This window comes from Octodon degus, unplaced genomic scaffold, assembly GCF_000260255.1.
Source record: "Octodon degus isolate 3935 unplaced genomic scaffold, OctDeg1.0 scaffold00094, whole genome shotgun sequence".
Lineage (NCBI taxonomy): Eukaryota > Metazoa > Chordata > Mammalia > Rodentia > Octodontidae > Octodon > Octodon degus.
The window spans coordinates 9,878,788-9,906,445 of NW_004524670.1; the positions used below are offsets into that span (position 1 = coordinate 9,878,788).

The window sequence follows — 27,658 nt, forward strand, 5'->3', positions numbered from 1 at the left end:
AGGCTGAAAGCAGGAGGATCACTAGGAGTCCGGGCTGCATACTGAGACCCTTTCAAAATACATTTAAAAAAAGAGCAGACTGAGCGATGTGTTCAACTCAATAACAGAAAGTAGAAAAACAGAAAAGGCCTACGAGGTCCCAAGGGGTTTTCATTTACGCTTGTGGTTATGTACTGTACTTGACAGCTGTTGTGACATCAATGCCGCTTCCCAAACCATCCCAAAACTAACTGAGTGGGTGTTATTGTCAGACATGCGCAGTTGGGCCAGGGCTTGGCTGACCTAGACTTGGCTAGGCTGCAAGGTAAGGCTCTGGTCTGAGTCCCTTGCTTGTCCTTCCCTGGTAGACTGAGGCACGCCCTTCTCATGCTGCAGTGCCAGCACCAGAGGAAGAGCTTTGCCCTACAGGCCCCTTCCACACCTTTGCTTGCCTTCTGCCTACAGGCATCCCGTTGGCTGGAGTAAACATCGGTGGGACAGGGAAGAAAACTTCTCACAGAGCGGGAGAGAAAGGAAATGGATATTGAGAGCAATCACATGAGCCACTGTGTGAACTGAGTGCCTTGTTGCTGTCCCTCAGATCCCACATGTGCGTCTCTGCCGGGCGCCTCTGCCCACAGCGGCTTAAACCAAGCGGTCGTGAGTCAGTTCAATGCAAAGCATGCTGGGGGAATGATGTGCTCACGTAGGAGTGAAAACTTTCCTTCCTTCCAGAAATTTTCATTAAAGACAAAGTTGACAATGACCTTGCAGTGATTTCTTGAGATGAAATTGCCTGGTGTGTCACCAAATTCCGCGACTTTCTGCAACCTAGTGAGAGACAGCTGTGTGCAGGGAATTGAGTCTGCAGGTGCTGAGTAATGTGTCATGTATGCATCGAGAAAATGAGGTCTGGGGAGCCATCATATAAAACGAGGAAATGTAACTGATGCTGATAAATTTACAATTAATGAACTTCGTATTAGTTATTTGAAATATCATGCAAATTCAAGCTTGTGTCTTACCACCTGCCTGGTCAGTTGGTCCTTACCAGAAATACTGGAGTATAGAAACTTCTTTCTCTCTGTTTTGGTGCTGGGATTGAACCCAAAGCTTTGTATGTGAAGTCCATGCACTGTCCCTGAGCTCTACCCACAGCCCTCTGGTCTCTTTCTTGTTGCTGTTTTGTTTTTCCAGTGCTGGGGTTTGAACCCAGGGCCTTGTGTATACTAAGCAAGCATGCTGTCACCGAGCTACAACCCAGCTCTCTGGTTTCTTCCTTTCTTTTTTTTTTCTTTTTTTAAATTTTCTGATTTCTTGATGTGGAACAGAGTCTGGTGACATATCTCATGGGACAAGTGTGGCCCGTTTCCCACCTTGGTGAATAAAGCTTCGCTGGAAGCCAGCCACACTCATTAGTTCATATGCGGTCAGTCTGTGCCTGCTGTTACTCTGCTAGCACAGTTCCAGAAGAGACAGCAGAAAAGGCAGCCCACCAAGCTGAAACCACACAAACGCTTGCCAATCTTGAATCAACATTATATGAGGAAGTTGGAATTTTGGTAACTTGGTTATGTATACAGATCTCAAATGACTTGCCCTGGGCTTATCCATAAGGCAAGCTAGTGATGAAGGAAATCAGTGATGTGGACAGTACCGCAGACAGTTTGAACCTATCTAGGAAGCATTCTTTTTAGTATTTCAGTGAATGAACACTTATTTCCAAATAGGCAGCTATTATTGGACCAAGTATAAAATGCGTATGAAATAGAGGTACAGATCAGTGACACGGCTCCAGCCTAGCCCAGGCGAGGTCCTAGGTTTGATTGCTATAACTTCAAAAGCAAAAGCAAAAGAGGAACAAATAAACAATCCTGTTTTAATCCTGACAAACTTTTGAATATTGCTCTGTTGCCAGGCATGGGGATACACACCTATAGCCTCAGAAATTGTGAGGCTGAGGCAGGAAGATCACCTGGAGTTCAAGGTCAGCCTGGACTACTTAGTGAGTTCAAGCCTGGCCTGAAGTATATGGAAAGACTCTGTCTCATACAAACAAACAAAAACTGCTTTGTTAACCTTTCAGGGAGGTAACTCTGTATAATAATTCAATGTTTTCAAAAATATGCTTGTTGTTATTTCAACCCTTTCACTGCAATAGGCTATCTCAGCTCTTCTCATAAATTGTGATTAGCACAGCTCTACCATACCAAGTTCATAACTGTTTGAAAACATCAACTTCAATCTCTTCTTAGAGGTTGGAAAGATCAAAACCTTTCATCTTGCCAGATGTCCCTCTTAGAAATAGTCTGACAACTTATGGAGAAACACCTACTTCGCTGGACGCAGTGACACACGCACCTCTACCCTCATCACCCTGGGAGGCTGAGGGAGGAGAATCCCAAGTTCAAGCCCGGTTTGGACAGTTTAGTGATTTAGTGAGACCCTGTCTCAAAAAATAGAAAAACAGGCTTGAGATTTATCTTAATACGAATGCTCTGGCATCAATCCCCAGTACAACAAAAAAAGAAAGAAGGAGAAGAAGAAAGAAAGGAAGGAAGGAAGAGAGGAAGGGAGGGAGGGAAGGAGGGAGGGAGCGAGGGAGGGAGGAAGGAAGGAAGGAAGGGATGGAGGAAGGAAAGGAGAGAAGGAAGGAATGAAAGAAGGGAAGGAGGGAAGGAAAGAAAGAAAGAAAGAAAGAAAGAAAGAAAGAAAGAAAGAAAGAAAGAAAGAAAGAAAGAAAGAAAGAAAGAAGCTGGGCATTGGGCACATGCCTATAATCTTAGCACTCAGGAAGCTGAGGCAGGAGGATCACTGTGAATTTGAGACCAGCCTGAGTTACATGATAAGTTCAAGGCCAGCCTGAACTACATAGTGAGAGCCTGTCTTTAAAAAATAAAAAATAAAAAAAAAGAATAAGGAAGGAAGGACTTGGAAACAAAGCAAATGAAGATTAAAAGTGTCAGTAGGCCAGCATATATCTATAATCCCAGCTATTCAGGAGTCTAAGGGATGAGGATTTACATTTTCACCCAGGCTGGGCAACTTAGCAAGATACTATATCAAAATAAAACTTGAAAAAGGGCTAAGAGCCCTGCCCTAATGTGTGCAAAGCTTTGGTTTCAACTCTTAGAACCAGAAAGAAAGAAAAGTAAGGAAGGGAGGGAGAAAGGGGGGAGGGAGAGAAAAAAAGAATAGCAATAAGTGTTCATATATTTCAGGTAGGTGTGTGGAATTGAAAAAAAAAGGGACTGGGTATTGAATTCCATGTGTTTTTCTGTGTTCTGGAATTTGCTTTAAGTCCTAAATGCAACCTTGTAAGAGGTCTGGCTGCTAGAGTTCATTCCAGTCCTTCTTCATTCCGGGCTGGAATAAATCTCTCTGTAAGATTCAACACCAAGACCTGGACTCCGAAACCTAAGGTTAGGTAAAACAAAAGAGGTGCTAGTGGACCCTACTTCTGAAAGGAAGCTGTCCCTGTAACCATCAGGTAGGTGAGGAGGTATGGGTCGTCATGAGTCTCCTTGGTTAATCACATGCATGTAGAAGCTGTGGAATGGTAGCTGCGTGTCTCTAGGTCAGGACAATCCACTTGGCTCTAACACCCGTCTTTTTGTTCCAGGAGTTGGGTGGCAGAGTGTGCTGCTAAAGGGAGAGGAGTCAGCTTCCAGTGCTGCAGAAACCTTCGGCTCAGACATGACTATCAAGGTACAGGGGCTTTCTTGGGTGGGATTCTCTAAGTGCATCCTTAGACCAGTGGGTGCCTAGGGCAGGCTTCCATGTGTGAAGAATGATCGCTGCCTTTCTATGTTGCTAGGGCTCTCCCTATTCACTAACTTTCTGGTTAGGAACCAGGCAGGATTTCCTGAAATCTGGAAGTGGATTATAATGCCATTTAGAAGCTAAATCCCAGATATGATTCCCAAAGAAATTCATATGGGGTCTTCAGTGAACATCTGTCTACTTGTAGACTATTTCTAAGTGGTAGCCTTTGTGGGGTCAGTGAAGCAGATCTGAAAATTCTGAGCTGACAAATGAGGCCCCTCTGTGTATTGTGAAGAAAGGTCAGAGACACACAAAGTAGCTTTGATCTCGACTCAAGATTTCCACTGATGTCAGCGGGAAGGCAGCGCATGGCCCACTCCCGCTGGAACGCTAATGGCCAACGGTTTACAAAATGAGTCACTGGGAAATCAATGAAATTGTCCTTGTTCAAATGAAATTTGTAATCGCCTAGATTAAAGACTCTGTAATGAAAGTTATCAGAGACTCAACCACTTCCCTTCTGTGACTGGATTACACCTAAAAGGATACTCTTCCTCTCCTTGCCCATCCAGCCTGCTGTGTTTTGGTTAACAAAGGCTGGAGGTGGGAAGGCTTTCTCACATTTTTGCATGAATGATTAGAATTTTACTATATGTCTCTTCTGAATGTTTCAATGAAAAATAAAAAGCAATGTCCCTTTTTAGCTTGAGATATCCTGGAGATGTTTCATGAGGAAGGCGGATGGTGATACTAAAATTTGGGATTAGGAGAAGTCACACAGAAGAATATATAAGATGAATTAGTCCAATTTTTTTAAATGTGAAGGCCAAGTTTACGTGAGTTAGAAAAGTTAAAGGCAAGCTGAAGATCATGAAACACGTCTATAATCCCAGCACTCCAGGAGGCTGAGGCAGGAGACTATATATCCAATCCCAACCTAAGCAACTTGTGATTTAGTGAAATCCTGCCCAAATAAATAAATAAATAAATAAACACCAAAGATATAGCACAGTCAAAGGCCCTGAGTTCAATCCCCAGTACCAGAAAAAAAAAAAAAAAAACAAAAACACACACAAAGAAAAAAAGACTGCCACAGTGAAATTAGCAAGAAAGGCAGCCATGATGAAACTAAACAACAATAGGGTAATAACTTGATTGCTTAAGAGTCAACTATCATGTGTATCAGAATTTGGAAGACAGTAGTACAAATTTGGGGTAATATGTTGGTGTTTTGTTGGTCATAGTGGCAAAGACTAAAAAGTTCAAGTCTAGAAACATGACAGAGGAAGCTGGATGGTGATACTAAAATTTGGTGGAATTACATTTGCTGTCTGGAAATGTCATTTTCTGAAAATTGGTTTTCAAGATGTATTGCCCATACAGCTGCAGATATGCTATAGTTGGGCAAATACAAGATCAGAAAGACAGGAGTTGGTTTTCCTAGAAAGAAATGATGTATTCTAATAGAAGCAAGCTTCAATGATTAAACTGGATTGTCCACTTGCTTGGAAGCTGCCTGGGGGAGAAGAAAAGCATGTGTCTGGGTATGTCTGGGTGGGTCATAGAGGCATGACCTACAGGACTATATCTGAGCCCTCAACCCTTCCTCTCTGAACTGTTTTCCTATTCTGCTTCTTGGTGACAAGCACTAAGAATCTTTGCTTTGTCCATCTGCTCTGTCTCTGCTTTGGGACCAGCCTGCCATGGACTGGATTCCCTGAAATCATAAGCTAAAGTGAACCTCCCCTTCTTTAAGCTCTGCGTGTTGAGTACTGCATCTCAGCAACAGAAAATCTGATGACTATGCGAGTCTTGCCCAAGTTCTATTTTACAAGTTAATACTTAACCAGTGTGCCCATCCCTGGCACCAGAATAATGGACTGAAGTATTTGGGCTTTTGGTTTAGGTGTGATCTTCAGGCTCCCTTTCTCTCTTTTAATAAATACTTGGCAAGTTTACCACATGTGGCACATGCCTTTAGGTAGCACACAAGCAACTGAGGCAGTGACATCATGAATTCCAGACCATTTTCAGCTCTATAACAAGTTCTAGGTGTTCTAGGTCATTCTGGACTATGTAGCAAGATCGGTCTCAAGGTGTCTCAAACCCCCCAAAAAAGTCATAATAAAAAATACTTGTGGATTTGCAATGAAAATGGAAAGCAGTGGCAAAGGAAACTTCAACTTTTATTTAAGTTTAATAGTGTATAGCTTTTGACTCTTTTCAGATCCTATTTACTAGTGAAAATATGTCCGTTAATCTTCATGTTCATAGCAATCATCCTATCTGTTTGCCCATTCACTTTGACTGACAACTGGTTCCTGGTGCTCTCAGTCCAGACCTTTTGGCATGCCTTCCAGCTGCAAGGAAAAAGAGATGGCACTGAATAATTCTTTTTAAGTGTGAACATGCAGTTCGAATCCAGCGAAAACAAGTTGGTAGTACAGTATCTTGGTGATACTTCTCAATGCCACTGTCATCTTCCTAGCAGGAGATAACTGTAATGACAAAATGAGCACATTGTTCATTCAGTCGTTGAACTCTAACCTTGAACTGGAAGTGATCTGTAGGCAGGAAAGACTCCGTCCTCTTCCTGTGTTTTCACTGCTGTGCATGCTGGGTGCACGTTGATTGCTGGTTGAGTCCATGTAATTGACATGCTTTGATTGATCATATAGTATTAAGGCAGGTTTCAGAAAATGTCAAACATAATTCCTGTCTTTTAAGATTTTTGGAATAGTTCCAGGTCCTCATGTATCGTACAGTGACCTTGGTTTCCTTGGTGGTTTTGCTGTGTTCACTGCCAGCAATGGACATTACAATAGGAAAGTTTTCATTAATTCCTGCCACTCAATGATTATTACATGATGGCCCTTATGAAGTGAACCTACCAGTTATAGTGGGATTATAAATAAAGCGAGGGAGCCAACATTGAAAGTCACCCCAACTATTTATATTTGGATTCTGTGCACAGTGATCCTAAGATTAATTGCAAGAATTAGCGCATCTTTACAGGACGATGACAAAAGGTCGTTGCGTATCTATTTAGTTAACATGGAAGGTTTTCAGGTGGTATTGGCAGAGAAATACAGTATATTATTATGTCTATGGCAAAAATAAATGCATTTGTTGTACAAAAAATAGAAATAAAGGCAGAGTAAAAAAAAGGAAATAAAGGCATAGAGAAAGGAAGATATTTAAATACACTAATGAACCACTGCACATATTCTAGAGTTCCTATTAGTGTCAACCCCTTATTTTTTATTTTTTTGTTGGTACCAGGGATCAAACTCAGGACCTCACACTTGCCAGGCAAGTGCTTATTCCACTGAGCTATCTCCCTGGCCCCCATGTCAACCTTTTCTTACTAAGGAATTTGGGAGACCTCTAAGTGACTGTAACTAAGGAAAATGCCTCTGTTTAAATTCCCTTTAGTTACCTGAAATATGCATCGTACTGCTTTTTTTCTTTTAATATCATGCTGTTTCCTATCCAGCACTGCTTTACACCATATCTTTGCATACAAGTAAAAGCATTAATTTTCCTATGTGCCTGATATATATCAATTAACTGGAGACTCTCATGCATTTGTCTATAGATATTTCTAACAGCTACTTCATATATCCTGATGATATTAAATATTGCTGCCTTTTCCCCTGGAATAAAAAGATATTTTGAATTTGATTCATTGACCCATCCCAAGGGGAAATGCCAGAAGAAATCAGAAATCCTATAGCAGTTTGCTTTCTTCCACACTTCTATCTTAGGTCTTTTACTTCTACTTTCCGAAAAAGGCACAGATTCTTTTGCAAAACCATAATTACCTGACTGTAGTTTTGAGTACTATATGTAGCATTGTAATACTATAGCTTATGTTGAAATGACAAGTATTGCTTCTAAAAATACACATGACCCAGATGAGTGGATTTATTCATAAACAAACTTCTTGCCAGTTGTGGTACCTGTAATCTTTGTATGCTGGAAGCCTGAAACAGGAGGACTGCACATTTGAGCCTAACCTAGTCAATTTAACATGACCCTGTCTCAAAATTAAAGCTAAAAATAAATGTAGCTCAGTGCAAAAGCCCTAGGTTCAATCCCAAGCACTGCAAAACAAAACAAAACAAAACAAAACAAAACAAAACTTCTGGTTTTAAAGAACACTGACATGAAAGCATTTATATTAAGAACATCACACACACACACACACACACACACACACACACACACAAAGTCACACCTAAATACATTGATAAAGCAGGAACATCCTATGAGTTTGCTTGTCAGGTTTTTTAGAGTGGTACTGCGGATCAACCCTGGGTGGTGCATATGGTAGGTGAGCGTTCTATTGATGATCTATACTTTAGTCTGTAGCCATACCACCTTGAATGTGTCTGATCTCGTAGCTCCTTGTAGTTTTGAATTAATGCAGCAGGTTGAACTGTGAAACTCTAGCTCCCCCTCCCAAGAAAAAGATATGCTCCAGTCCTGACTCCTGGTACCTGCGATGTGACCTTAATTGGAAAAAGCATCTCTGCAGATAGAATTAAGAAGCTTGAGGTGTGATTACTGCACATTAGCCAGTGTTAAATCCATTGACACGGGACCTTCTAAAAGGTAGAAGAGAACGAAATGAATATACAAGGAAGCCCATATAAACAAGGAAAACACGAATTATGCAGCCCCAAGCCGGGAAATAAGTAGGGAAATGGGGTGGGGTGTATCTCAATGGTAGTGAGTAAATTTAAAAAAAAAAAAAAAAAAGTCAAACTTTAGATCAGGCATGTTGGTGCATGCCTGTAATCACAGCACTGGGGAGGCTGAAAATAAGAGGATCACTACAAGTATGAGCTGCGTAGTGAGACCCTGTTACAAATACACAAATTAAAAAAAAAAAAAAAAAAAACTAGCGAGTTGGTTCCCCAGCACCCCCAAAACAAAGCAGATAACTAATGGATCCATAGGTAGCTGGGAGGGACAGGAAGGGAGTCAGTTCTAAAAGCTTCAGAGGACCTACAGCTCTGCCAACACTTGAATTTGGGGCTTTTGGCCTCTAGAATTGAAAGAAAATCAATTTCTCTGGTATTAAAGCACCAAGTTTGTGGCAGTTTGTTATGGCAGCCCTAGGAGACTACCACACTCGGAGTTTACCAAGAGTCCCACCTACACATCTTGAGCACTGAGGCACAGAAGTTGGCAGTAACTACTGTGTGGATCCATTGCAATTTTCTTTTTTTAAGTTTTTTGTAATATGATACTTTTATCTTTTTTTCATAATTTTATTGATAAACAAATAGCAATGAGACAGTTTCAAATCAAATCACTAGGACAGTTTCAATAACTTATACACTGCATACATTCTTCTTAGTGGTTAATTGCTGTACAAGACATTGCAATTTTCTTGTATTACTATATCAATGTTTTACCTCTCCTTGTCTCAGTAGAAGCACATTTGTTTCAGCTTGTATCATTGGGGAGTCATGTTTCAGGACGGCTTCCATGTTGTCCCTTCTGTCTTGCTGCTTGTCTAACTACTGACAAATTAATCAATTCATAAATTAAAGGTATGGATCAGTATTTTTCCTAAAAGTTGCCTGACTGTGAGAATCACCTTTGGTAGCAGAAAAATCAATAATGGATAGGCAGATTCTTAAGTTTCTTATTTTAAATTGAGACTCAGAGCTAGGCGTGGTGCCGTAAGTCTGTAATCCCAGCCCTGGAGGAGGCTAAGGCAGGAGGAACATGAAGTCAAGCCCAACCCAGGCAACTTAGCAAAACTTTGTCTTAACATGTAAATTTTAAAAAGGTCTGGGGATGTAGCTCAGGGTGAAGGCTCTGGGTTCAATCCTCAGTACTGGAAAGAAATGAAAACTAAATAAATCAGATTTTGAAGATTTGGGTTTGAGAATGAGTCTTTGTGGTGGTAGCAACAGAACTCATGTGTACCAGGCAGGTACTCTGTCACAGAGCCCTGTCCCCAGCTCCAGGAATTAGCGTTTTTAATTAGTGCTGTATGTGACATTCACGATCACTTGTGGAAAGCACTGTTTCAGCCCATTGTTAATGCAGGATGGTGGTCCCTTGGGCTGTCCCTGCCTCTCTAGCTGTTCAGTTGAGATGAGATCTTGCGATGACCCTCTTCATTGCTCTTTAACTGGCTTTTCAACACTGAGCAGAACTCAAACTTCCTCACTGTGACTCCAGTTCCTTTTCTGGCTTCATCTTCCATTGTGTACCTCTGTCCAACCTCTGACAGCCAGAAAAGGCCAATCTGTTGATGGTTTAAAACCTTGCAACCTTCCCTGCCTTCTCCTTGCTCTTTGAGCTAAAAACTCTCTCAAGTGCATGTGTAGAGTTTTGTAGTTACTGTTGGTTTTGATATCAGAAATTGAACCAGGGCCTTTTTACTGAGCTACCTACGTAGTCCTTTTTATTTTTGAGACAAATTTTCACTAAATCTCTAAATTTCCCAGGCTGTGCTTGAATCTATAGTCCTTCTGCCTCAGCCTTCCAGAGTTCTGGTTGTACAGGTTTGTGCCACGGTCTCAGTTACTCTTCTCTCGTTGCTGGGACAAATACCCAACACCCAAAATGAAGGAAGGAAAGGATTATTTATCTCACAGTTACTGGAGGTTTCAGTCCATATTCAGCTGGTTCCAAGGCTGAGGGGCACGTGGCAGAGTGCAGCAGTTCATGGGGGCAGAACAACCACAATGGCAACAGGCCAACAATGGCGACAGAGAGAGAGTCTGTTTCTCTGCCTCTTTTACTGCATTCAGTCTCTCTGCCCCAGATTGGGCACAGCACTCACACCCATAATTTCAGCAGTACTAAAACCTATAATCCCAGTGGATCACCCATAATCCTAGTGGATCATGAGTTAATCTCAAACTCTAGAAGTCCCCGCCCCATGACTGCATGAGGCTTTGAGGGGACAACTAGACACAAACTGAAACAGCCACTGTACCCAGAACTTCCAGTTTTTAAAGCCCCACAGCTATGGTCTCATGAGCAGTTCTAAAATCAGAATGAGATAGGGCAGATAGGGATGGGCTCCCATGCAAGAATGACACACAAATTCATGACGCATTCCATATTTAATGACAGAAACCAAATAATACAGCCTTTACCCCTTGCTTCTAGGACCCTCCTCCTCTCTTCGTTCTCTCTTGTCACCTCGGTAATTCATGGTCAGGTCTTTAGCTCTGATGGTCCCTCTTCCAAGTGCATGTACCACATGCTCTTCTGGGACTAGTTGTCTTTCAAGCCAGGACCATGATGAACCACAGATGTCACTGCATGAGATCGAGTCTCCCCTGCCAATGTCGCTCCCACCAGAGGACACATCCCTGGCACTCAGCTGAGCACAAGGCATGGCATGTGCAAGTGTCACTGTTTGCTGCAGAAGCAAATGAAGCCTGAGCTTAGGCAGCTGCGAGCACCATCTCCGGCCTCCCTCGAGGTCCTCCTGCTCCGGCTGCTTCCCCACACAGGCCCATTTATTTATTTATTTTTATAGGATTGGAGATTGAATGAGGACCTTCACACTGAGCTTCCTCCCCAGCCCTTTTTAAAATTTTTTATTTTGAAATAGTTTTTCTTTAAATCATCAAGTTGCCATTTTGGGACTTGAACTAGCTATCCTCCTTCTGCAGTCTCCCAGGTGCTGGGATTACAAACATGCACTGCTCTGCCTGGCTTTGTCCTTGTTGTAACTCAAAAATGAGGCAGGCTTGAAAAGAAAAGAAGCACTTTATTTTAGCTGGTACCCAGCGGCGGACACCCCAGCAAGACGCTGAGGTGCGTGCCGGAAGGATGAGGGGAATGGGTATTTATGCTGATAAACAGCAAAGGCTGACATCAAGGGTTCATCTAGAGGCTACAGTTGAAAAATTATCTGTTTCTAATGAACAATAACAGGTGCAGTGGTGGGTACATTTTGTAGCTGGGAACGAGGGCAAGAACAGGACACTGGGCCGGAACTAGATTTGGATGTGCACAAAAGACAGCGTGAAAAAGGCCCAACTGCAGGTTCTCGAGTAGAGAACAGGGCACAGTGGAAAGTTACAGCATTTAGAATGGCGCGTACAGAACAAGATGGCGGCACCTATGTCAGGTTATAACAGTTAATAAAGTTACAGTGGAAGCATGCAGAGTTACAAAATTGGAATCAACTGCACAGGTTATAACAGTCCTTGCCTTCTTACAGACTAAATTATGGCTCCTCCACCACTACTACTGCTGCTCCTCCTTCTTTACTACTTTGCTTTGTTCAGTGCAACTTTGTTGGGTTTATACTTCTCATACCATAAAGTCCACCCTCGTAGCTATGTGATTTGATCATTTGCCGCAGCAGGTGGGACAATGTGTTCCTGTAATCCCTGCTGCTTTGGAGGCTAACATAGGGAGATTGCTAGTTCAAGGCCAGCCAGGGCGCTTATTGAGCCCTTGTCTCAAAATAAAATAATAAGCGCACTTGAGGGTACAGGTCAGCGGGAACCTGCCCTGGGGTTCAGTCCCAGTTCTGCTAATTACAATGTCTGTATTTCCAGTTTGCTTGTTTAGTTTTTCTGAGTCACGGACTCACTTGTAGCCCAGACTGCTCTTAAGTTCAGGAGCAAACAATTTTTAGCAAAATCACCAACCATCACCACTTTTAAAACATTTTTACCACTCTGATAAGATCCCTTATACCCTCTTGGCCATTGTGACCTCAACCCCAAGCTGTGGAGTCACATAATGTGTGACCTTCTGCATCTGGCTTAGAATGACTTTTTTTTTTTTTTTTTGAGGTTATCTATGGTACAGCTCCTGACAGTAACCTTCTCATTCCTGTTAATGTTGAATGCTATTTCATGCATGAGCATGCCGCTGTTGGGCCCTGTGTTCCTGTTTTGTTGTGGTGCTAGGGAGGCAACTGAACCCTGGAACCAGCACATAGCTAGATGAGCACTCCATCAGGGAGTGCCCTTCCCAACCTGCTTTTGTGTTTGGTTTGTTTGTTTTTGTCCCTTCTGGTGAGTGGCCTTTGGGTCATGTCCACTTCCTGCTGGCTCTGCTGCTATGAAGGAAGACTGGGCGCGGATGTGGTGTCTGCCTTGAGCTCATCCCTGGGAGTGGAATTGTGTGGTCATAAGGGAAATCTGTGTTTAGTATTTGAAAAAAGGAGAGACTGTTTTCTACTGGGTCTGTGCTATTGTACACCCTACAACCATGGACGAGGGCCCCAAATTGCACCTGCTTGATGATACACCGTTTTCCTATATTTTGTTTATCTAACGACTATACAAGAACACATGTACAAGTGCAGGGATGGCCCTCAGTACCAGAATACTTGTCTAGCATGGGCGAGGCCCGTGGGTCTATCCCAAAAGTGCACAAACAAAACACATTTCACATTAAAGAAGTACCTGAGTCCAAAGTTTTATAATTTGGCTCCCATTTTAATCATATACACCAACTAAACCCCAACAATAAAGGAATTCCCTTTATCTTACCCTCTTGTTCCATACTAAACTGAAAAGGAAGTATTTACAAATAGGGGCACACACATGAAAAATGAAAACTACTGTACCAGTATTTCCCTTGGAGATAAACCTCTATCTTTATTTATCCATGCAGCCGCTTCTTGCTTACACTTAGATAAGAGATCAGATTGGGACTTCTAGGCAAGTTAGAGGTTCTGGCCATGAAACCATTTGAGCAGGGCACATTTTCCTCATCAGGGACAAGGAAAAACCACATTAGAGATGGATGCTGCCTCTCCAGGCGTCAAATTCCTTGCTGGAAGACAGACTGCTCTCTGAGGAGGGCAGATGTTCTCCACTACAAAAGGGAGAAAGCCCTTAGACTCTTCTGGTGGTGAATACAGGCCACAGCTTACAGCTTTCTTTGGCTTTTACTTTTAAAAGCTATTCGACTGGAAGTCTTTTGTTGGTGATGGAGAACCAATTGTCTGTTGTCACTGATGATGATGACATTCAGAAGCATTATTTTGGGCTGGGGCTCTGGACCAAAAAAAAAAGACACATTTGAGACCAGAAGTCCTTGTTACATTGTTCCTGGCCAAAAGAAGTATACACTGGGGTTGCATTTATTTATTTATTTATTTAGCCTTTGAATCTATTTTGGATAGTGGATCTCCAAGAGTTGGCACTGGCAAACAGGGAACAGACCAGGATACTACCGGTCAGTTTTCACAAAACCTCCTCTATAAGAAACACTGTCTTAAATTTTCTTTTCTTTTTTAAGTATTTAGTACAGGGTTTCACTACACAGGTTGGACTCCTAGTGATCCTCCTATTTTTAGCCTCCCAAGCACTGGGATTATAGGCGCGTACCACCACACCCAGTCTCAATTGCATTTCCGTGCATCCCAGGGGCAGGGTCGGCAAAGTATGCAGGGGATCAAATTCTGGACCCTGTGCCTGCCCAAGCAGGCACTTTAGTTAGCTGAGCTATCTGGATGACCCTTTAAATTTTTCTTTAATTTTAAAGTATACATTTTAGGCCTAAAGGTGTAGTTCCGTGGTCTAGTGTTTACCTGGTATGTGTGAGATCCTGGATTTATAATAATTATATGTAATTATATATATAGAGACAAAGGGAAACACAGTTTAAAGGAAGTGGATATGGAAACTCTAATACTATCAGAATTGTCTACTAAGTGGTAAGGATGATGGGTAAGTGTATTGGAACCAAGGGAGAACATGCTGAGAAGGATTAAAGGCAATGTATGCTCCACTGTAAAACATTAAGTATCCCATTGTGCTACCTCTTATTTGTCAAGTAAAATGAATGTCAAAATCATTGACAGCTTTCGGTTGTCTGTGTATAGATAAGGAATATTACAGACAAATGAAAGATCCCAAGGACATTCTCTGCTGTTATTTTTCCACTGTGTTCTCTTGCCAACAATAGCTGACGTGGAGGAGCTGGGCATCTGCTGTGAGGTTTGAATAATGAAGTTCATTTAACCCTGAACAACCCCGCTAAAAAGGAACTGTCAGGCCAGGGAGGTAGCTAAGTATTGTAAGCACCTGCCTGGCAAATGCAAGGTCTTGAGTTCGGGCCCCAGTACCAAAAGAAAAAAAAAAAAATGTAGCTGTTATAATGCCATTTTTCTTATGGGACTGTGGCATAGAAAAGTTAGGTAACTTAGCTGAGATCCCAAAGCCAGTATGTGACAGAGCTATGTTTTAAACACTGGTGGAAAGATACCTTGCTCTCTCTAATTTAGTGTCGAAGAAGACAAATCCATGTTTCTGTTAGCGAAAGCAGAACTCCAAGGAGGGGCTGCAGTAGCTGAGCCAGAGCTTAGCCAGATGCAGTGCTGGACACCTGGGCCTGCTGGCCTGGAGGCGCAGCTCGGTGGGAGAGCGTGTGTTCAAGCCTCAGCGTCGGAGTCATGCCGCAGTCCCCTTCTATGCTACGTGCAGTCATTTGTAAATCATTTTGCAGTACCGTTCTTTCCTACTTACTTCCATTCTCCACATCTATTTTTTTCTTTCCCTTAACAGCTATAGTAGCTTGTACCTTGATTAGCACGTTCATCCAGTGTTCTTTTTATGACTGGTATTTCTACACCTGGTCTCCAGGGTAGGTGAGTAATGAAAGCAGATGCCCTGGCCCCATCTAGGGACTCCTGAGCTCCTGGCTCCGGTTTTACAGCTTTGTCAGTCTGAGTTTCTGTCCCCTCCTCATGTCTGGTTTTTGTTTTTCTTGGGGTTTTGTTTTTTTGCGGAACCGGAGATTGAACTCAGGCCCTTGCTCTTGCCAGGCAAGCGCTTATTCTACTGAGCCATCTCCCCGGCCCCTCCACGTCTATTTTTTAAACTCACATTCTCATCTGTAGCCTCTGATTTGTTTCTTAGCCAAAAAAAATTAAAAAAAAAAAATCCTTCCTGTTTGCTAATCCATGTTCCCTTGCAGTGACCTCTGGCATTCTTCAAGTTCTTCTTCTTCTTCCTCATTTTCTTTGTGTTTTTGAAACAGAGTCTTGCTATGCAGTTCAGAGTAGCCCTGAGTTCACTTTGTGGCTCAGACAGCTCTCAAACTTGCAATGATCTTCCTGTCTCAGCCTCCACAGTGTTGGGATTACAGATATGCATCACCATGCCCACGTTTCAAATGCTTCTTCTGTATTCCTCTTAAACTTCTCTTGACGGGACCTTACATTTTTACATTATTTAGCGCTATAGTTATAACTGTTAAATACTGTGTGAATTATTTTCAACTTAATGTGTCTGAGTGTACTTCCTAACAACTTAAAAGCTCGTTGGAAGGGGTACGATATTTATGTGTTTGTGCAATGATATTGTAGTTTTAGAACTCATTCTTTTGCTATATATATATATATATATATATATATTTAGTACAGGGTCTCCAGGGTCTCACTACACAGATACAGATTGTACTCCTAGTGAGCCTCCTGTTTCCAGCCTCCCAAGCTCTGGGATTACAGGTGCACATCACCAAGCCCAGTCTCAGTCACCAAATCAACGTGCCCCGGGAGCAGGGCAGGCACCACATGCCAGGGATGGAATCCCGGTCCCTGCATCTGCTTAAGCAGGCGCTTTAACCAGCTGAGCTATCTGGCCTTTTTTTAAAATTTTTTTTTCCTTTTTTTACATGTTTTTAAGTTCAACTCCCAAATCTCCCCTAATGTGTACAGTTGCCATATTTGTAGCCACTAGACAAAAATGCCCTAAAGGTGGATGTGGTGTCATAGAAGATCACACACAGAAAGCTCATTTACTTATTATGTGTGTGCCTCTGGGTGTCATACTACTGGTACCTGGCATTATATAGCTAGTGAATTTTCATGCCCTGCATGGTTTTTTTGATATTGAGAATCAAATATGTGACTTCGTGCTTGACAGGCAGGCTGTACGTCACTGAGCTATACTCCCTTATGCCCTGCATTTTGACTCAGGTTTTAAGCTAGCTGACTGCATCCTGCTTCCTGAATGGATTTTGCAGTCAGGATTCCTGGATAATTGAAATTTACAGTGATTAGTTTTGTGACAAGGTAATAGAAGGAAGCACGTATTTTTTCTTTATCGACTAATCCTCTACATACAACTGCCAATTCAAAATGAAAGCTGTACCCTTTTCTGGACCATCTTTGCTTCCTCAAAATCATAAGAAACAGGAACTCTTAGGGGATCTTCTGGGCTACTGGTCACGTGTCGGCTGTGAACCTGAACCACTTCCCTTCCTCCCCTGCCATGGTGTCTTAGTTCTAGGGAATCTTTCTCTGTGGGGCATACCCTCTCTGTGCTCATCTCCCTAACTTCCTTTAATAGGAAAGGATGAGTAAGGTGGGCAGACTGGAGGTATAGGCTATGGGGACATGTCAGATGTGTAACCTGAGGAGAGATTTTGTGAGCTGTGATTTATATCTCAGACAATGGAGAAGAAAGGACGAGAATTAGTCTATGAAAATGAGAATGAGCCAGGTGCGGTGGCGTACGCTGCAAGCTCAGCTGCTAGGAGGCTGACACATCAGGATTTCCCATGTGATGCCCGTCTGGTGACCTGGTGCGAGCCTATCTTGGTGGTGGGGTGGGGATGTAACTTACTGGTGGTGTGCTCATCCAGCACATGTCAGGCCCTGGACTCAGTCTCTAGACCCACAAGGGTGGGACTCTACGGAAGACATGCCACAGCTGGAAAGGCTCGTTGAGGGCACAACTGGTGGGCAGTGTAAAAATTTACTGAACCAGACACGACTGTAAATCTGGCATTTGTGAGCATGTTTTCAATTATATTTGAAGCCATACTTTTGTGTCTTCATACTACTCTTAAAGACATTCAGGTTGGATTTGAGGGGGATTCAGGAGACTCAAGGTATATGCCCCATGTCTTAGGGAACAGCCTAAACCTTTATGAGCACAAGGCCAGCCTTACACTCATAGTGGGACATTCCTGGTCCTATCTTCAATGTAACCATATACCTGGTTGACGCTGCAATATTTTTTTTTTTTAAATCTCTTGGTTCTTATCTGCTCATTCCCAAGCACACTCATTCTCTGGTGAAGTGGGGAGTGATGTCTTTCATACCTCTGTTAGCTCATAGCCACAAGTCTGATACCCCCTAGAAGGAAAGGAACAGTGGATGTCTAGAGAAAGCCTCAGGATGGTAGATGGAGGAGGAATGGCTATAGTTCAAAAGCCACACTTCATTTCTATTGGTCAGTGCAAATTTTCCGGAATAGATATTTTACAATTTCTTACAATATTTATTGTTAAATTCCCTTTTCTTCCCACTCATACAGGAAGCAGTGTAGTAATAATTAGCACAGATTCTGTGTTCAACATCCCAGGTTCAAGTACTCACCCTGCCACTATCTTAGGCATGTGACCCAGGCAAAGTGCTTAGCTTCCTGTGCCTTGGTTCTTCAGTGTAAAAGGTAGCTATCTCTTTGTGTTGTGAAGATTTATAGAAGTTACTTAAAACAGTGCTTGAAACATGATACAAACTATCAAGGTTATTATACTTAGATTTTTAATTCTAAATAAAAGTTGCTAAGTTTTGTGAAGCAAATTGTAATTGTATGGGCTATGCACTTTTTTGTAATTCATTTTATTGATAAATTTCTAAATAATTGAATTTTTCTCATACTCTTCAAATAAAATGTATTTCTTCATAAAAAATATCCTCAGCGTCAAGAAAGAACGAAAGAATGAAAGAACGAAAGAACGAAAGAACGAAAGAACGAAAGAAAGAAAGAAAGAAAGAAAGAAAGAAAGAAAGAAAGAAAGAAAATGAAGGGGCCAGGGAGATAGCTCAGTGGTTTAAGTGCCTGCCTGGCAAGCACAAGGACCCAGGTTCGATCCCGGATACCACATGTTGTGCTAACCCCAGAACCCTAAGAGTCCCATGCTGGCCACCAAAAGTGGGCATGGTGGTCCATGCCTGTAATTCCAGTGCTAGGGAGGCTGAGAGAGAAGGATCACTATGAGTCTGAGCTGTGTAACAAGACCCTGTGCCACATAAATAAAGACAAGATTAAAAAGAATAAAAATGAAAAATTACTGGATATCTAGTTAAATTTGATTTTTAAGGGCCAGTCAAATAGCTTAGCAGATTAAAGTGCCTGTAAGCAGGCACAGGGGCTGGGGGTTTTAATCCCTGGGCCTGCCATGCCAGCCCAACCCCTGGGGCACACTGAGGTGGCAATTGAGACTGGGTTACAGGTGTGGTGGTGCACACCTGTAATCCCAGCTCTTGGGAGGCTGTAAACAGGTGGATCACTATGAGTCCAATCTAGTAGTAAGACCCTGAACACCCTGTAGACCCTTCCCTAAAATACAAATAAATAAATAAATAAATAAAAATAAATGAATAAATAAATTTGAGTTTTAGATAAATAGTGAATAACTGTTTTTATCATTAGTGTGTTTCAAATATGCATAAACAAGGGCCAGCGAGATAGCTCAGCAGATTAAGCTGAGCAGATTAAGCTGCTTTGGCAAGAGTACAGACAAGGGTTCAATCCCCATCCCTCATACCATGCCGGCCCTACCCCTGGAGCACACTGAGCCAGTGACAGAGTCTGCACGTGGTGACACACACTTGTTATCCCAGTGCCAGGGAGGCTGAGAACAGGAGGATCACTACAAGTCCGAGCTACATAAAAGTGAGACCCTGTACCAAACACATAAAATGGACAAAAAAAAAAAAAAAATACATAAACATACAGTCCAAAGAAATTGCTGTTTACCTGTAATTCCAGTTTGACTGAGTGTTCTAAACCTCTATTTTTCAAGTATACCATTGACAAGATAGATGTTGGAAAAGAAATAAGAGCAGCTAGGCCCGGTGACCCATGCCTGTGAGTCTAATGACACAGGACTACCAAATAACATAGGTGAAATGAATGTAGCTCCCAACTGCTTGATGTCCAATAGTCTGAGGTCACATTCCCCCAAACCAAAGAATGAATTCCAAGAAATAACAAGGGTTAAAAGTAGAAAATTTTACTGAGAGAGACAGCTCCTGAGAGAGAAAGGAGGAGACCCAGAAAGTGGGTGGCCAGTGATACCACTTTTCTAAGAAAGTTTTATAGAGCAAAATCTTGAGGAGGGCACCATGTGGAACAGAATTAGGATCAACCAATAAGATTACAAGTACAGCTGCTTTGCGTGGGCATGATGGCACATGCCAATAGTACCAGCACTCAGGAGGCTGAGACAGGAGGACTGCTAAGAGTTTGAGGCCAGTCAGGCTGCATAGTGAGTTCAAGGTCAGCCTGAACTACATGAGAGATGTTGTCTAAAAAAAACCCCAAAACCAGTATAGCCGCTTAGGTAATGTTAATTCCATGAGGAAGCAGATAGCAAGTGTGCAGGGAAAGAACAGGGACCTTCTTTGGAAGAGCTGAGTTAGGGGGTCCTGGGTGCCCATCTGGGTGACCGATGTTGATCTAGATGTTATTGGACCAGGTAATATTGACTATGAATATATTGTTTTCCCTAGAGAAGGTATGTAGGCCTAAACATTCCACCTTTATCTTGAGGCCTGGCCTTCAATGGATATGCCTCCAGCCACAGCAGTAATGTGTTCTCATCTTCTGCACAGACTCCCTTGAGGGCCCAGCCCTGTCTGACTGCCTATAATACTTCTACCTAACTTAGCTGTCTATAATATTGCCTTCCTCTGAAGAGGTACCCCTAGCTGCCATGAGGGGCAAGGGGCAATGACTGTTCTGAGTTCTTATGGCTGAAAGGTATCATAGTTATGGTCCACAGTCAGAGATATGCCTCAGAGGGTCTATCTAAAGGCTCCTGATTGAGCTGGGCATGGTGGTGCATGCCTGTAACTCCAGCACTCAGGAAGCTGAAGCAGGAAGATCGTTATGATTTTGAGGCCAGCCTGGGCTACAAAGTGAGCTCAAAGCCAGCCTGAACTGCATGGTGAGACCCTGTGTCAATAAGACAAAAAATAAAAATAAAAATAAAAATAAAAATATAAGCTCTTGGCAGACACCAGGCATTCTTGTCTTGGGTAGGTGTATAGCTTTACATCTGGAGGAGATAAAATCAAAGAAACACTTGAGTATGCATGAACCAAATAATAAGATCAACAAGACAATTATGAATGCAACCGAGAAACAGTAGCACAAGGAAAAGCCAGTAATTACCTCCCATGAAGAGGGTAAAGAGAAAGCCCATAGAATTTCAGAATCTGGCTCAGTATTAACCTGTCAATTACTATCTTGAACAGCTGTCAAGATTTTAGTAGAAACATCAGGAACATGTATACAACATTCAGCTTTTTCAATGGCACAAGTACTCTCTTGTGCTGCTGTTAGGTTGTCTAATGCCATCTGATGTGGGAGGAAAGCTTTCCTTGATAATTTTATTTCTTCATTTCGGAGACAGAAAAACCAGCCAAGGTGTAGTATAGGGCCCGCTGAGTATAGTTACTCAAGGCCTCGATGTGTTGTGTGACACCCTCCCAGCCTAGGGAAGGGATAAAGATAGAAGCTAAATGATCATACCAGTGAAGCACACAACTAGACCGTAAAAGTCATAGATTAAAGTTTGCAAGTTGGTTAGTGCTTTTGACACCACTGTCTCATAACCACATAGGTCCCAGCATGTATCTCCCTATCCATCCAGGGGGTAGTGAGAATCCTGCATTTCCACAGGACCAATGAGTGCCACTGGGGACTTCTCATCTAATTTCAGGGTGATTAAACCAGTCTGTAGTCCTCGTGCTTAATGTTGTGCTGTGTATACAGTTCTTGGGAGAGGCCCATCCCAAGTATTTAGTCATTAGGCCAATGAGAATAGGAGTGATTTCTTTGTTTTAACATAAGAGGGACTTTCTACTAAGCTGTCCTATAGTTGGAGTTAACCACATATAACCATCACCAGTATAAATATTGACTTTCTGATCTTCATTGAGTTCTAAAGCCCCAGTCAGAGCTATGAGTTCTGATAGTTAAGCAGTAGTCCCTGGGGCAAGTGAGAAACATTCAAGTTTCTTTCTTTCCTTTTTTTTTTTTTTTTTTTGTATTTTAGGGAAGGGTCTCCAGGGTGTTCAGGATCTCACTACTAGATCAGACTCATAGTGATCCACCTGCTTACTGCCTCCCAAGAGCTGGAATTATAGGCCCAGTCTCGATTACCATTTCAGTGCGTGCCAGGGTCAGGGCTGGCATGGCAGGCCCAGGGATTGAACCCCTGGCCCCTACACCTGCTTGCAGGTGCTTTAATCCACTGAACTGTTTGGTCATCCCTTCAAGTTTCTGATATAGGGTTACTATTGCACACCCTACCTTTCCTGTCCCATTTTCCATGGGGGTACTACCACCACAGAAGAGGGCAAAGTCAGGGTTGGTAAAGGTTGTGTCTAACAGGTCTTCTCTGACTATGTACTTATGGAGAATTACAGTTCAGAATCATGTCTTCCAGCTTTGGTTTTCTTCTTCTTCTTCTTCTTTTTTTTTTTTTTTTTTTTTTTGAAAGGTAGCAGGGTATAAGGAGGAATTGTGTCTTTATTTGAAACAGCTGATTCTTCTACAAATAGAACCTGGTTGGTTGCCTGATAGCTGTGGGTTCCTTTAGGAAAAAAGAAGTCCTGCCATGTAGTGAGGGGTATGTATAATAGGTCTTTGTCTAAAGTCAGTTTGTAGCCAGGTGTGGTGGTGCATGCCTGTAATCCCAGCGCTTGGCAGGCTGAGGCAGGAGGATCATTGCAAGTTTGAGAGCAGCCTTGACTACAAAGTGAGCTTGAGCTCTAAGCTAGCCTGGACTTCATAGTGAGACCATGTCTCAAAAAGACCAAATAAATAAATAAATACAGTCAGCTTGGATGTTTCCATACCAGGAAAGCCACAGCAGCCACAGCTGCAAGGCACACAGGCTGTCCCTTACTGCAGTGTCATGACTCAGATACTCTGCAGGTTATTGAGCATGTCCTCTGTCCAGCATAAGCACTCGCAAAGCCATGCTCTGCCTTTGGTTAATGTACAGATTGAAATGGTGTCCAGGCAGTAGGCTCAGGGCTGGGACATTTACGAGCACATATTTAAGTTTCTGGAATGCAGTTTGGTTACCGGACCAGGGAGATAGCTCAGTAGAATAAGCGCTTGCCTGGAATGCAGTTTGGGAATCAGGTTTCCAGACTAAAATATGGGTATCTGCCTTTTGGCCTTCTTTTATGAACTGATAGAGGAGTTGTGCAATCTCACCATAACTTACTGTCCAAAGGTGACAAAAGCTTGTGATTCCTAGGAATCCCCATAGCCATTTTAGGGTCTTGAGCTGTAGGAAGGAAAACATTGACTTAATTTGTTCTTCCCCAGCCTTCAGCTCCCCTTAGATATAATGAAGGCCAAGTATTTTACCTCAAGGCTAGAAGGTTGGGCCTTTGACCTAGAGACCTCCTAATCCCTGCCTGCTAGCAAATTCATCAGAGAACAGGGCCTTGCTACACAGCTCTTTTGAGGGAGTACATAATAGTATATCATCTGCATATTACTGGACTATCATTTGGGAAAATTCAAAAACATGCCAAGTCATGGGAGAGAATTTATGCAAGAAGACAAGGACTGTCTTGGAACGCTTGAGGAAGCAACGTTTAAGTCAGTTGAGAGGCTTGGGCATGAGGATTTTCAAAGGCCAAAAGAAACTTGGAATCTGTGCATAAGGAAATAGAAAAGGAGGCATCCTTTAGGTCTAACGCTGCAAACCAGCTGGCATCTTCCGGGATCTGAGAAAGGAGAGTGTATGGACTAGGTACCACCAGGTGGGTTGGCACTGCCACCTCATTACCCTATTAAGGTCTTGTACCAACCTTCAGGCCCCACTGGGTTTGTGAGCTCCTGAAATTGCAGTGTTCCAAGGGCTGTTACGGTGTTTAAGTAGACCTTGTGCCTTAAGTTGCCTATTACAGGCAATAATTCTCTTTTAACTTGAAGCCTTCGGGGGTATTCTTTGTGAGGAAAGATAACAGGATCTTTGAGATATATTTGTTTGTTTGTTTGTTTTTAATTTTATTTATTTGTGTGTGTGTGTGTGTGTGTGGCCAGCTCAGCCCACCAGGGGGCGGGCTGGCTGGCATGTGGTGCTGGGGGATTGAACCGCGGTCCCTGTGCTTTGCTAAGCTTGTTCTAAGTAGGTGCTTTAGACCACTGAGCCATCTCACCAGCCCCCTTTGAGATATATTTGCACTGGGGTAGCTCTTATTGCTCTTCCTATCCTTTTTAGTTATTAGCACTTCAAGATTAATTTTTCTCTCCAAGAGGGGCAGAAAGCATACCTGACCTGAGTGCAGGTATATTATAGTATTTGAGGAAGATAACCTATCTCTACACACACACACACACACACACACACACACACACACACACACACCAGGGGATGTGGAGGGTGGACCTGGACTTTTGGGCATAATTAAAAAAAGAATGAGAGAAGAGAAAACCAAACTAGGTTGCAGCCTAAGGGTCATGGGGAATAATGAGTTAGTTACCATCTCTCCAGTGACCTCTTTCGCTAAAATGTGATGACTGGGAAGAAGACCAGGGTTGAAAAGGACTGAGAGACACTTGCCAGGGTCCAGCCATAGGCTGGCTTCTTCTGCCTCTGTGGTTATGATTATCCAGGGCCCCTTCATGGAGATGACAGCCCAGCTGTAGGGAGAAGGCAGAGAGCACCCCAGAGCCCTTCAGCCTTACTGGACCAGCTGGATGGGTCTGGTCCCTGGGATCTCCATCTCTGAAGTGGGGTCTTCACCTCTGAGGTGGGGTCTCTACCTCAGAGTGCAGTATGACTTCCAGTGGTCACCTTTGGGATCAGGGAATATACGTCAGTGCCCTCTTGGGACACCAAGATAGCAGGCGAGTTTAGTCATCGTAAGTTCTTCTTGGAGCCATGGAATCAGACTTAGAATCTGTTACTTCTAAGGTTGCAACCAAGGAAACTATTTTCTCTTGGTCTCTTTAATTTATCCTGGTCTCTTTAATTTCTCCCCTTGGCCTCTTCCTGGTCTCGATTATAAAGTACTGAGGAGGTAATCCCCACTAAGCTATCCAGTGAGCTCTCTGAAGTGAAAGCTATCTTTTAAAGCTTTTTCCTAATATCTGAAATGGACCGGTAATAACACTCTTTAAGAATAATCTGTCCTTCCATTGAATCAGGAGCCAGGGATGTATGTTTCATCAGTGGCTCTTATGAATGACCTAAGGAAGCAAAAGGTTCCTCATCTATCTTCTGATGCATAGTTGAAAATTTAAAATAAGTGAAGGGCTTAGTTCTCATCCTTCTTAGACCTTGAAGAATGCATATCTGAAGATGGTGTCCTGTTCTAATGTCCCATCTGGTTGGTGGGCCAGCAGGGATCTTGGGTAGGGACTGCTTAGGCTCCAGGAGTAACCAGCTGGTCTCCTGGCTGGCTGGCTTCTGGCCTTCGATAGTTAACAATATGATATTCATCTCCAAGTGTGTTAGCAGCTTGTGATGCTGCTTGTCTCTCATTAGAAGTCAATATTTGATTTAAGAGTAATATAAAAAATAAAAAATAAATAAAAAAAGAGGAACATTATATCTTTCCAGTCTAATTCATAGATCTGATTAAGTGCCCTAAAGACCTCAATGTATTTGTCAGAGTTGTCTGAAACCATCCCTGGATCTTGTTTTGTATGTTTGAGGTCACTGAGAGCAAGTGAGGATGAGTGCAGACTCAGAAATAGTAGGTGTATTCGATTGTGCCTTTTTTTTTTTTTTTTTTTTTTTGATGGATTTAGTACAGGGTCTACAAGGTCTCACTACATAGATCAGACATATAGTAAGCCTCCTGTTTTCAGCCTCCCAAGTGCTAGGATTATAGGCGTGTGCTGCCACACCCAGTCTCAATCTCTGTCTCAGGGCCCTCTGGGGGCGGGACCAGCATGACACTCTGGGAATTGAACCCCAGCTACTGTGCTCTACCTAAATAAGTGCCTTAGTCTGCTGAGCTATCTGGCAAGCCCTTCAAATTGTACCTTAGGGCCAGTAATCTCTGGTTTATTTTGTGGCTTATGTTTACATTTTGAGCATGAGTAAAGATTATCTCTTAATGCAAAGAAAGTCTGACCGTAAGATAATTCTGATCATTTTCCCTCTCTCTTATACAACTCTAGTTGAGAAATAGTGTCATAATTAATACTCTCCTCTGCATTCCATTTTGCCTCTAGTGGGTAAGCAGGGCATGCAAGGGTACAGAAAAATATGAAACAGTTCTTTCTCAATATGTTAGGGTCTAACAATTTCTAGCGCTTGAAATAATGTTGACATTCCAAAGGAGTAAGAGCATTCAACATTGAGTTTCCCATTTGCAACACAAGAGGAAAAAAATAGGCACCCGTTTTAGTCTCAGGCCTTCCCTGAGGTGACCTGCTCCAGAGCAAGTGGCTGCCATCTGGAGAGTGACCAGAAGATAGGCCTGGTGGAAGTAGTCACCCTCATCAACTCACACCCTTCCTTACCTGGGAGCTCACACTTCTTACTCCAGAAAATGTTGCTTAAAAACACAAGCTACAATTGATTCCAGCTGACAGATGTGCTTAAAGGAGGAAGCATTGCTAGCAAAATTAAACCAATCAAGACAAGATAAGATCACCCATTTTTTTTTTTTGAAAGAGTGTGAGGGGAAAGAAATTAAAGGGCAAATTAGAAGTAGTTGGAGTACCTCCCAGCCTGCCAAAGAGGTCCCTTCTAGAGATAGAGTCAAGTAAGGGCTCAGAAAAATCCTGCACTAAGCCCTAAGGCAAATAAGATCTCTAAGACATCTACCTAATCAATTAGGTGATCTTCCTTAGCAATAAGACAAGGCTCAATTTTACTTAAAATCCACTCTAAAATTTCTATATTTCTAATGATGAGAGCCAGACCTAAGAGGGAGAGAGCCAGGAGACTAGGGATTCTCCCTTAAACTAAATGTGTGTTGGTCTCTTAAATATTGTGCCTGAGGAAGTCACTCCTTTTGGTCCACCCAGAAGTCAGTTCTTTCGGTGGAGTTCCAGGTTCAGTCTTCTGAGGGATACTGGTAACCGGAATACTTAAGTGGGGACATAACTTCTACATGTGTCCTGGACAGGAAAAATTCTGATGTCTCATCTGGTCCAGTGATGGGGTATGTGCTTCCATCTAAAGTGACTTCCTTGTCTTTGCATTAGCAAATGGTTCTTTTCTTTTTTTCTTTTTTTTTTTTTTCTGCAGAACGGGGGATTGAACTCAGGCCCTTGCGCTTGCCAGGGAAGGACTTATTCCACTGAGCCATCTCCCCGGCCCCCACAAATGGTTATTTTCTATGGGCTCAATTTAAAGGTTCATGGCTGTTGACTAGGAAGGAAAGATTGAGACAGTTCAGGATTCCTCTTTTTCTAATCTTTGGCAGAAACATGCCTCCAGAAAAGGAAAGTTCAAGGTGGCAGGATAAGGTCACAAATAAGACCAGAAAAAAAGCAGTCTTTTCTTCTCATGCTCATGGTTATTGAGTTGTTGGGATAAACTGCCCATGAGTCATCATCCTGAGGAGGAAAACATGAGAGTGGGGAATCTCAAGAGCTAAGATTGCCACCTCACCAGAAGATCAGACTAGAAACTGAGGCAGATCAGGCTCAACAGTCCCTGTAGGGTATAAAGTGGTAAGACTGTCTCACTGAAATCCATGTCCTCATGTCTTGAGAACAAAGAGATCTATTGTGTTTTACTGGCAGATGGAGTCCTGTGATTTATTGATAAGCATTTACATTTCATAAATATAGAGTTCATAAAAAAGACCCATTTTACAGCATTTCATAAATTCACATTTTCGTTAGATCAGAGTCCACGGGGAACACTCTAGCACTTCTGTTCCCTAGTGCTGTTGTTGAACAAGACAAACTGGTCAAGCAAGGAACATCAGTAACTGCAGAAACAA

The 27,658-nt window shown here is 42.6% G+C and overlaps 1 protein-coding gene across 5 annotated transcripts in view; it reads left to right on the forward strand.

Moving 5' to 3' along the window:
- Positions 1-27,658, forward strand: part of Akap2 (A-kinase anchoring protein 2) — a 553,389-nt gene that overhangs the window by 399,577 nt on the left and 126,154 nt on the right. For all 5 annotated transcript variants that reach the window (XM_023722921.1, XM_023722923.1, XM_023722922.1 and 2 more), the window contains one exon: positions 3,602-3,687. In XM_023722921.1, coding sequence (XP_023578689.1) covers positions 3,602-3,687 — 86 coding nt within the window. The remainder of the gene's footprint in view (positions 1-3,601; positions 3,688-27,658) is intronic.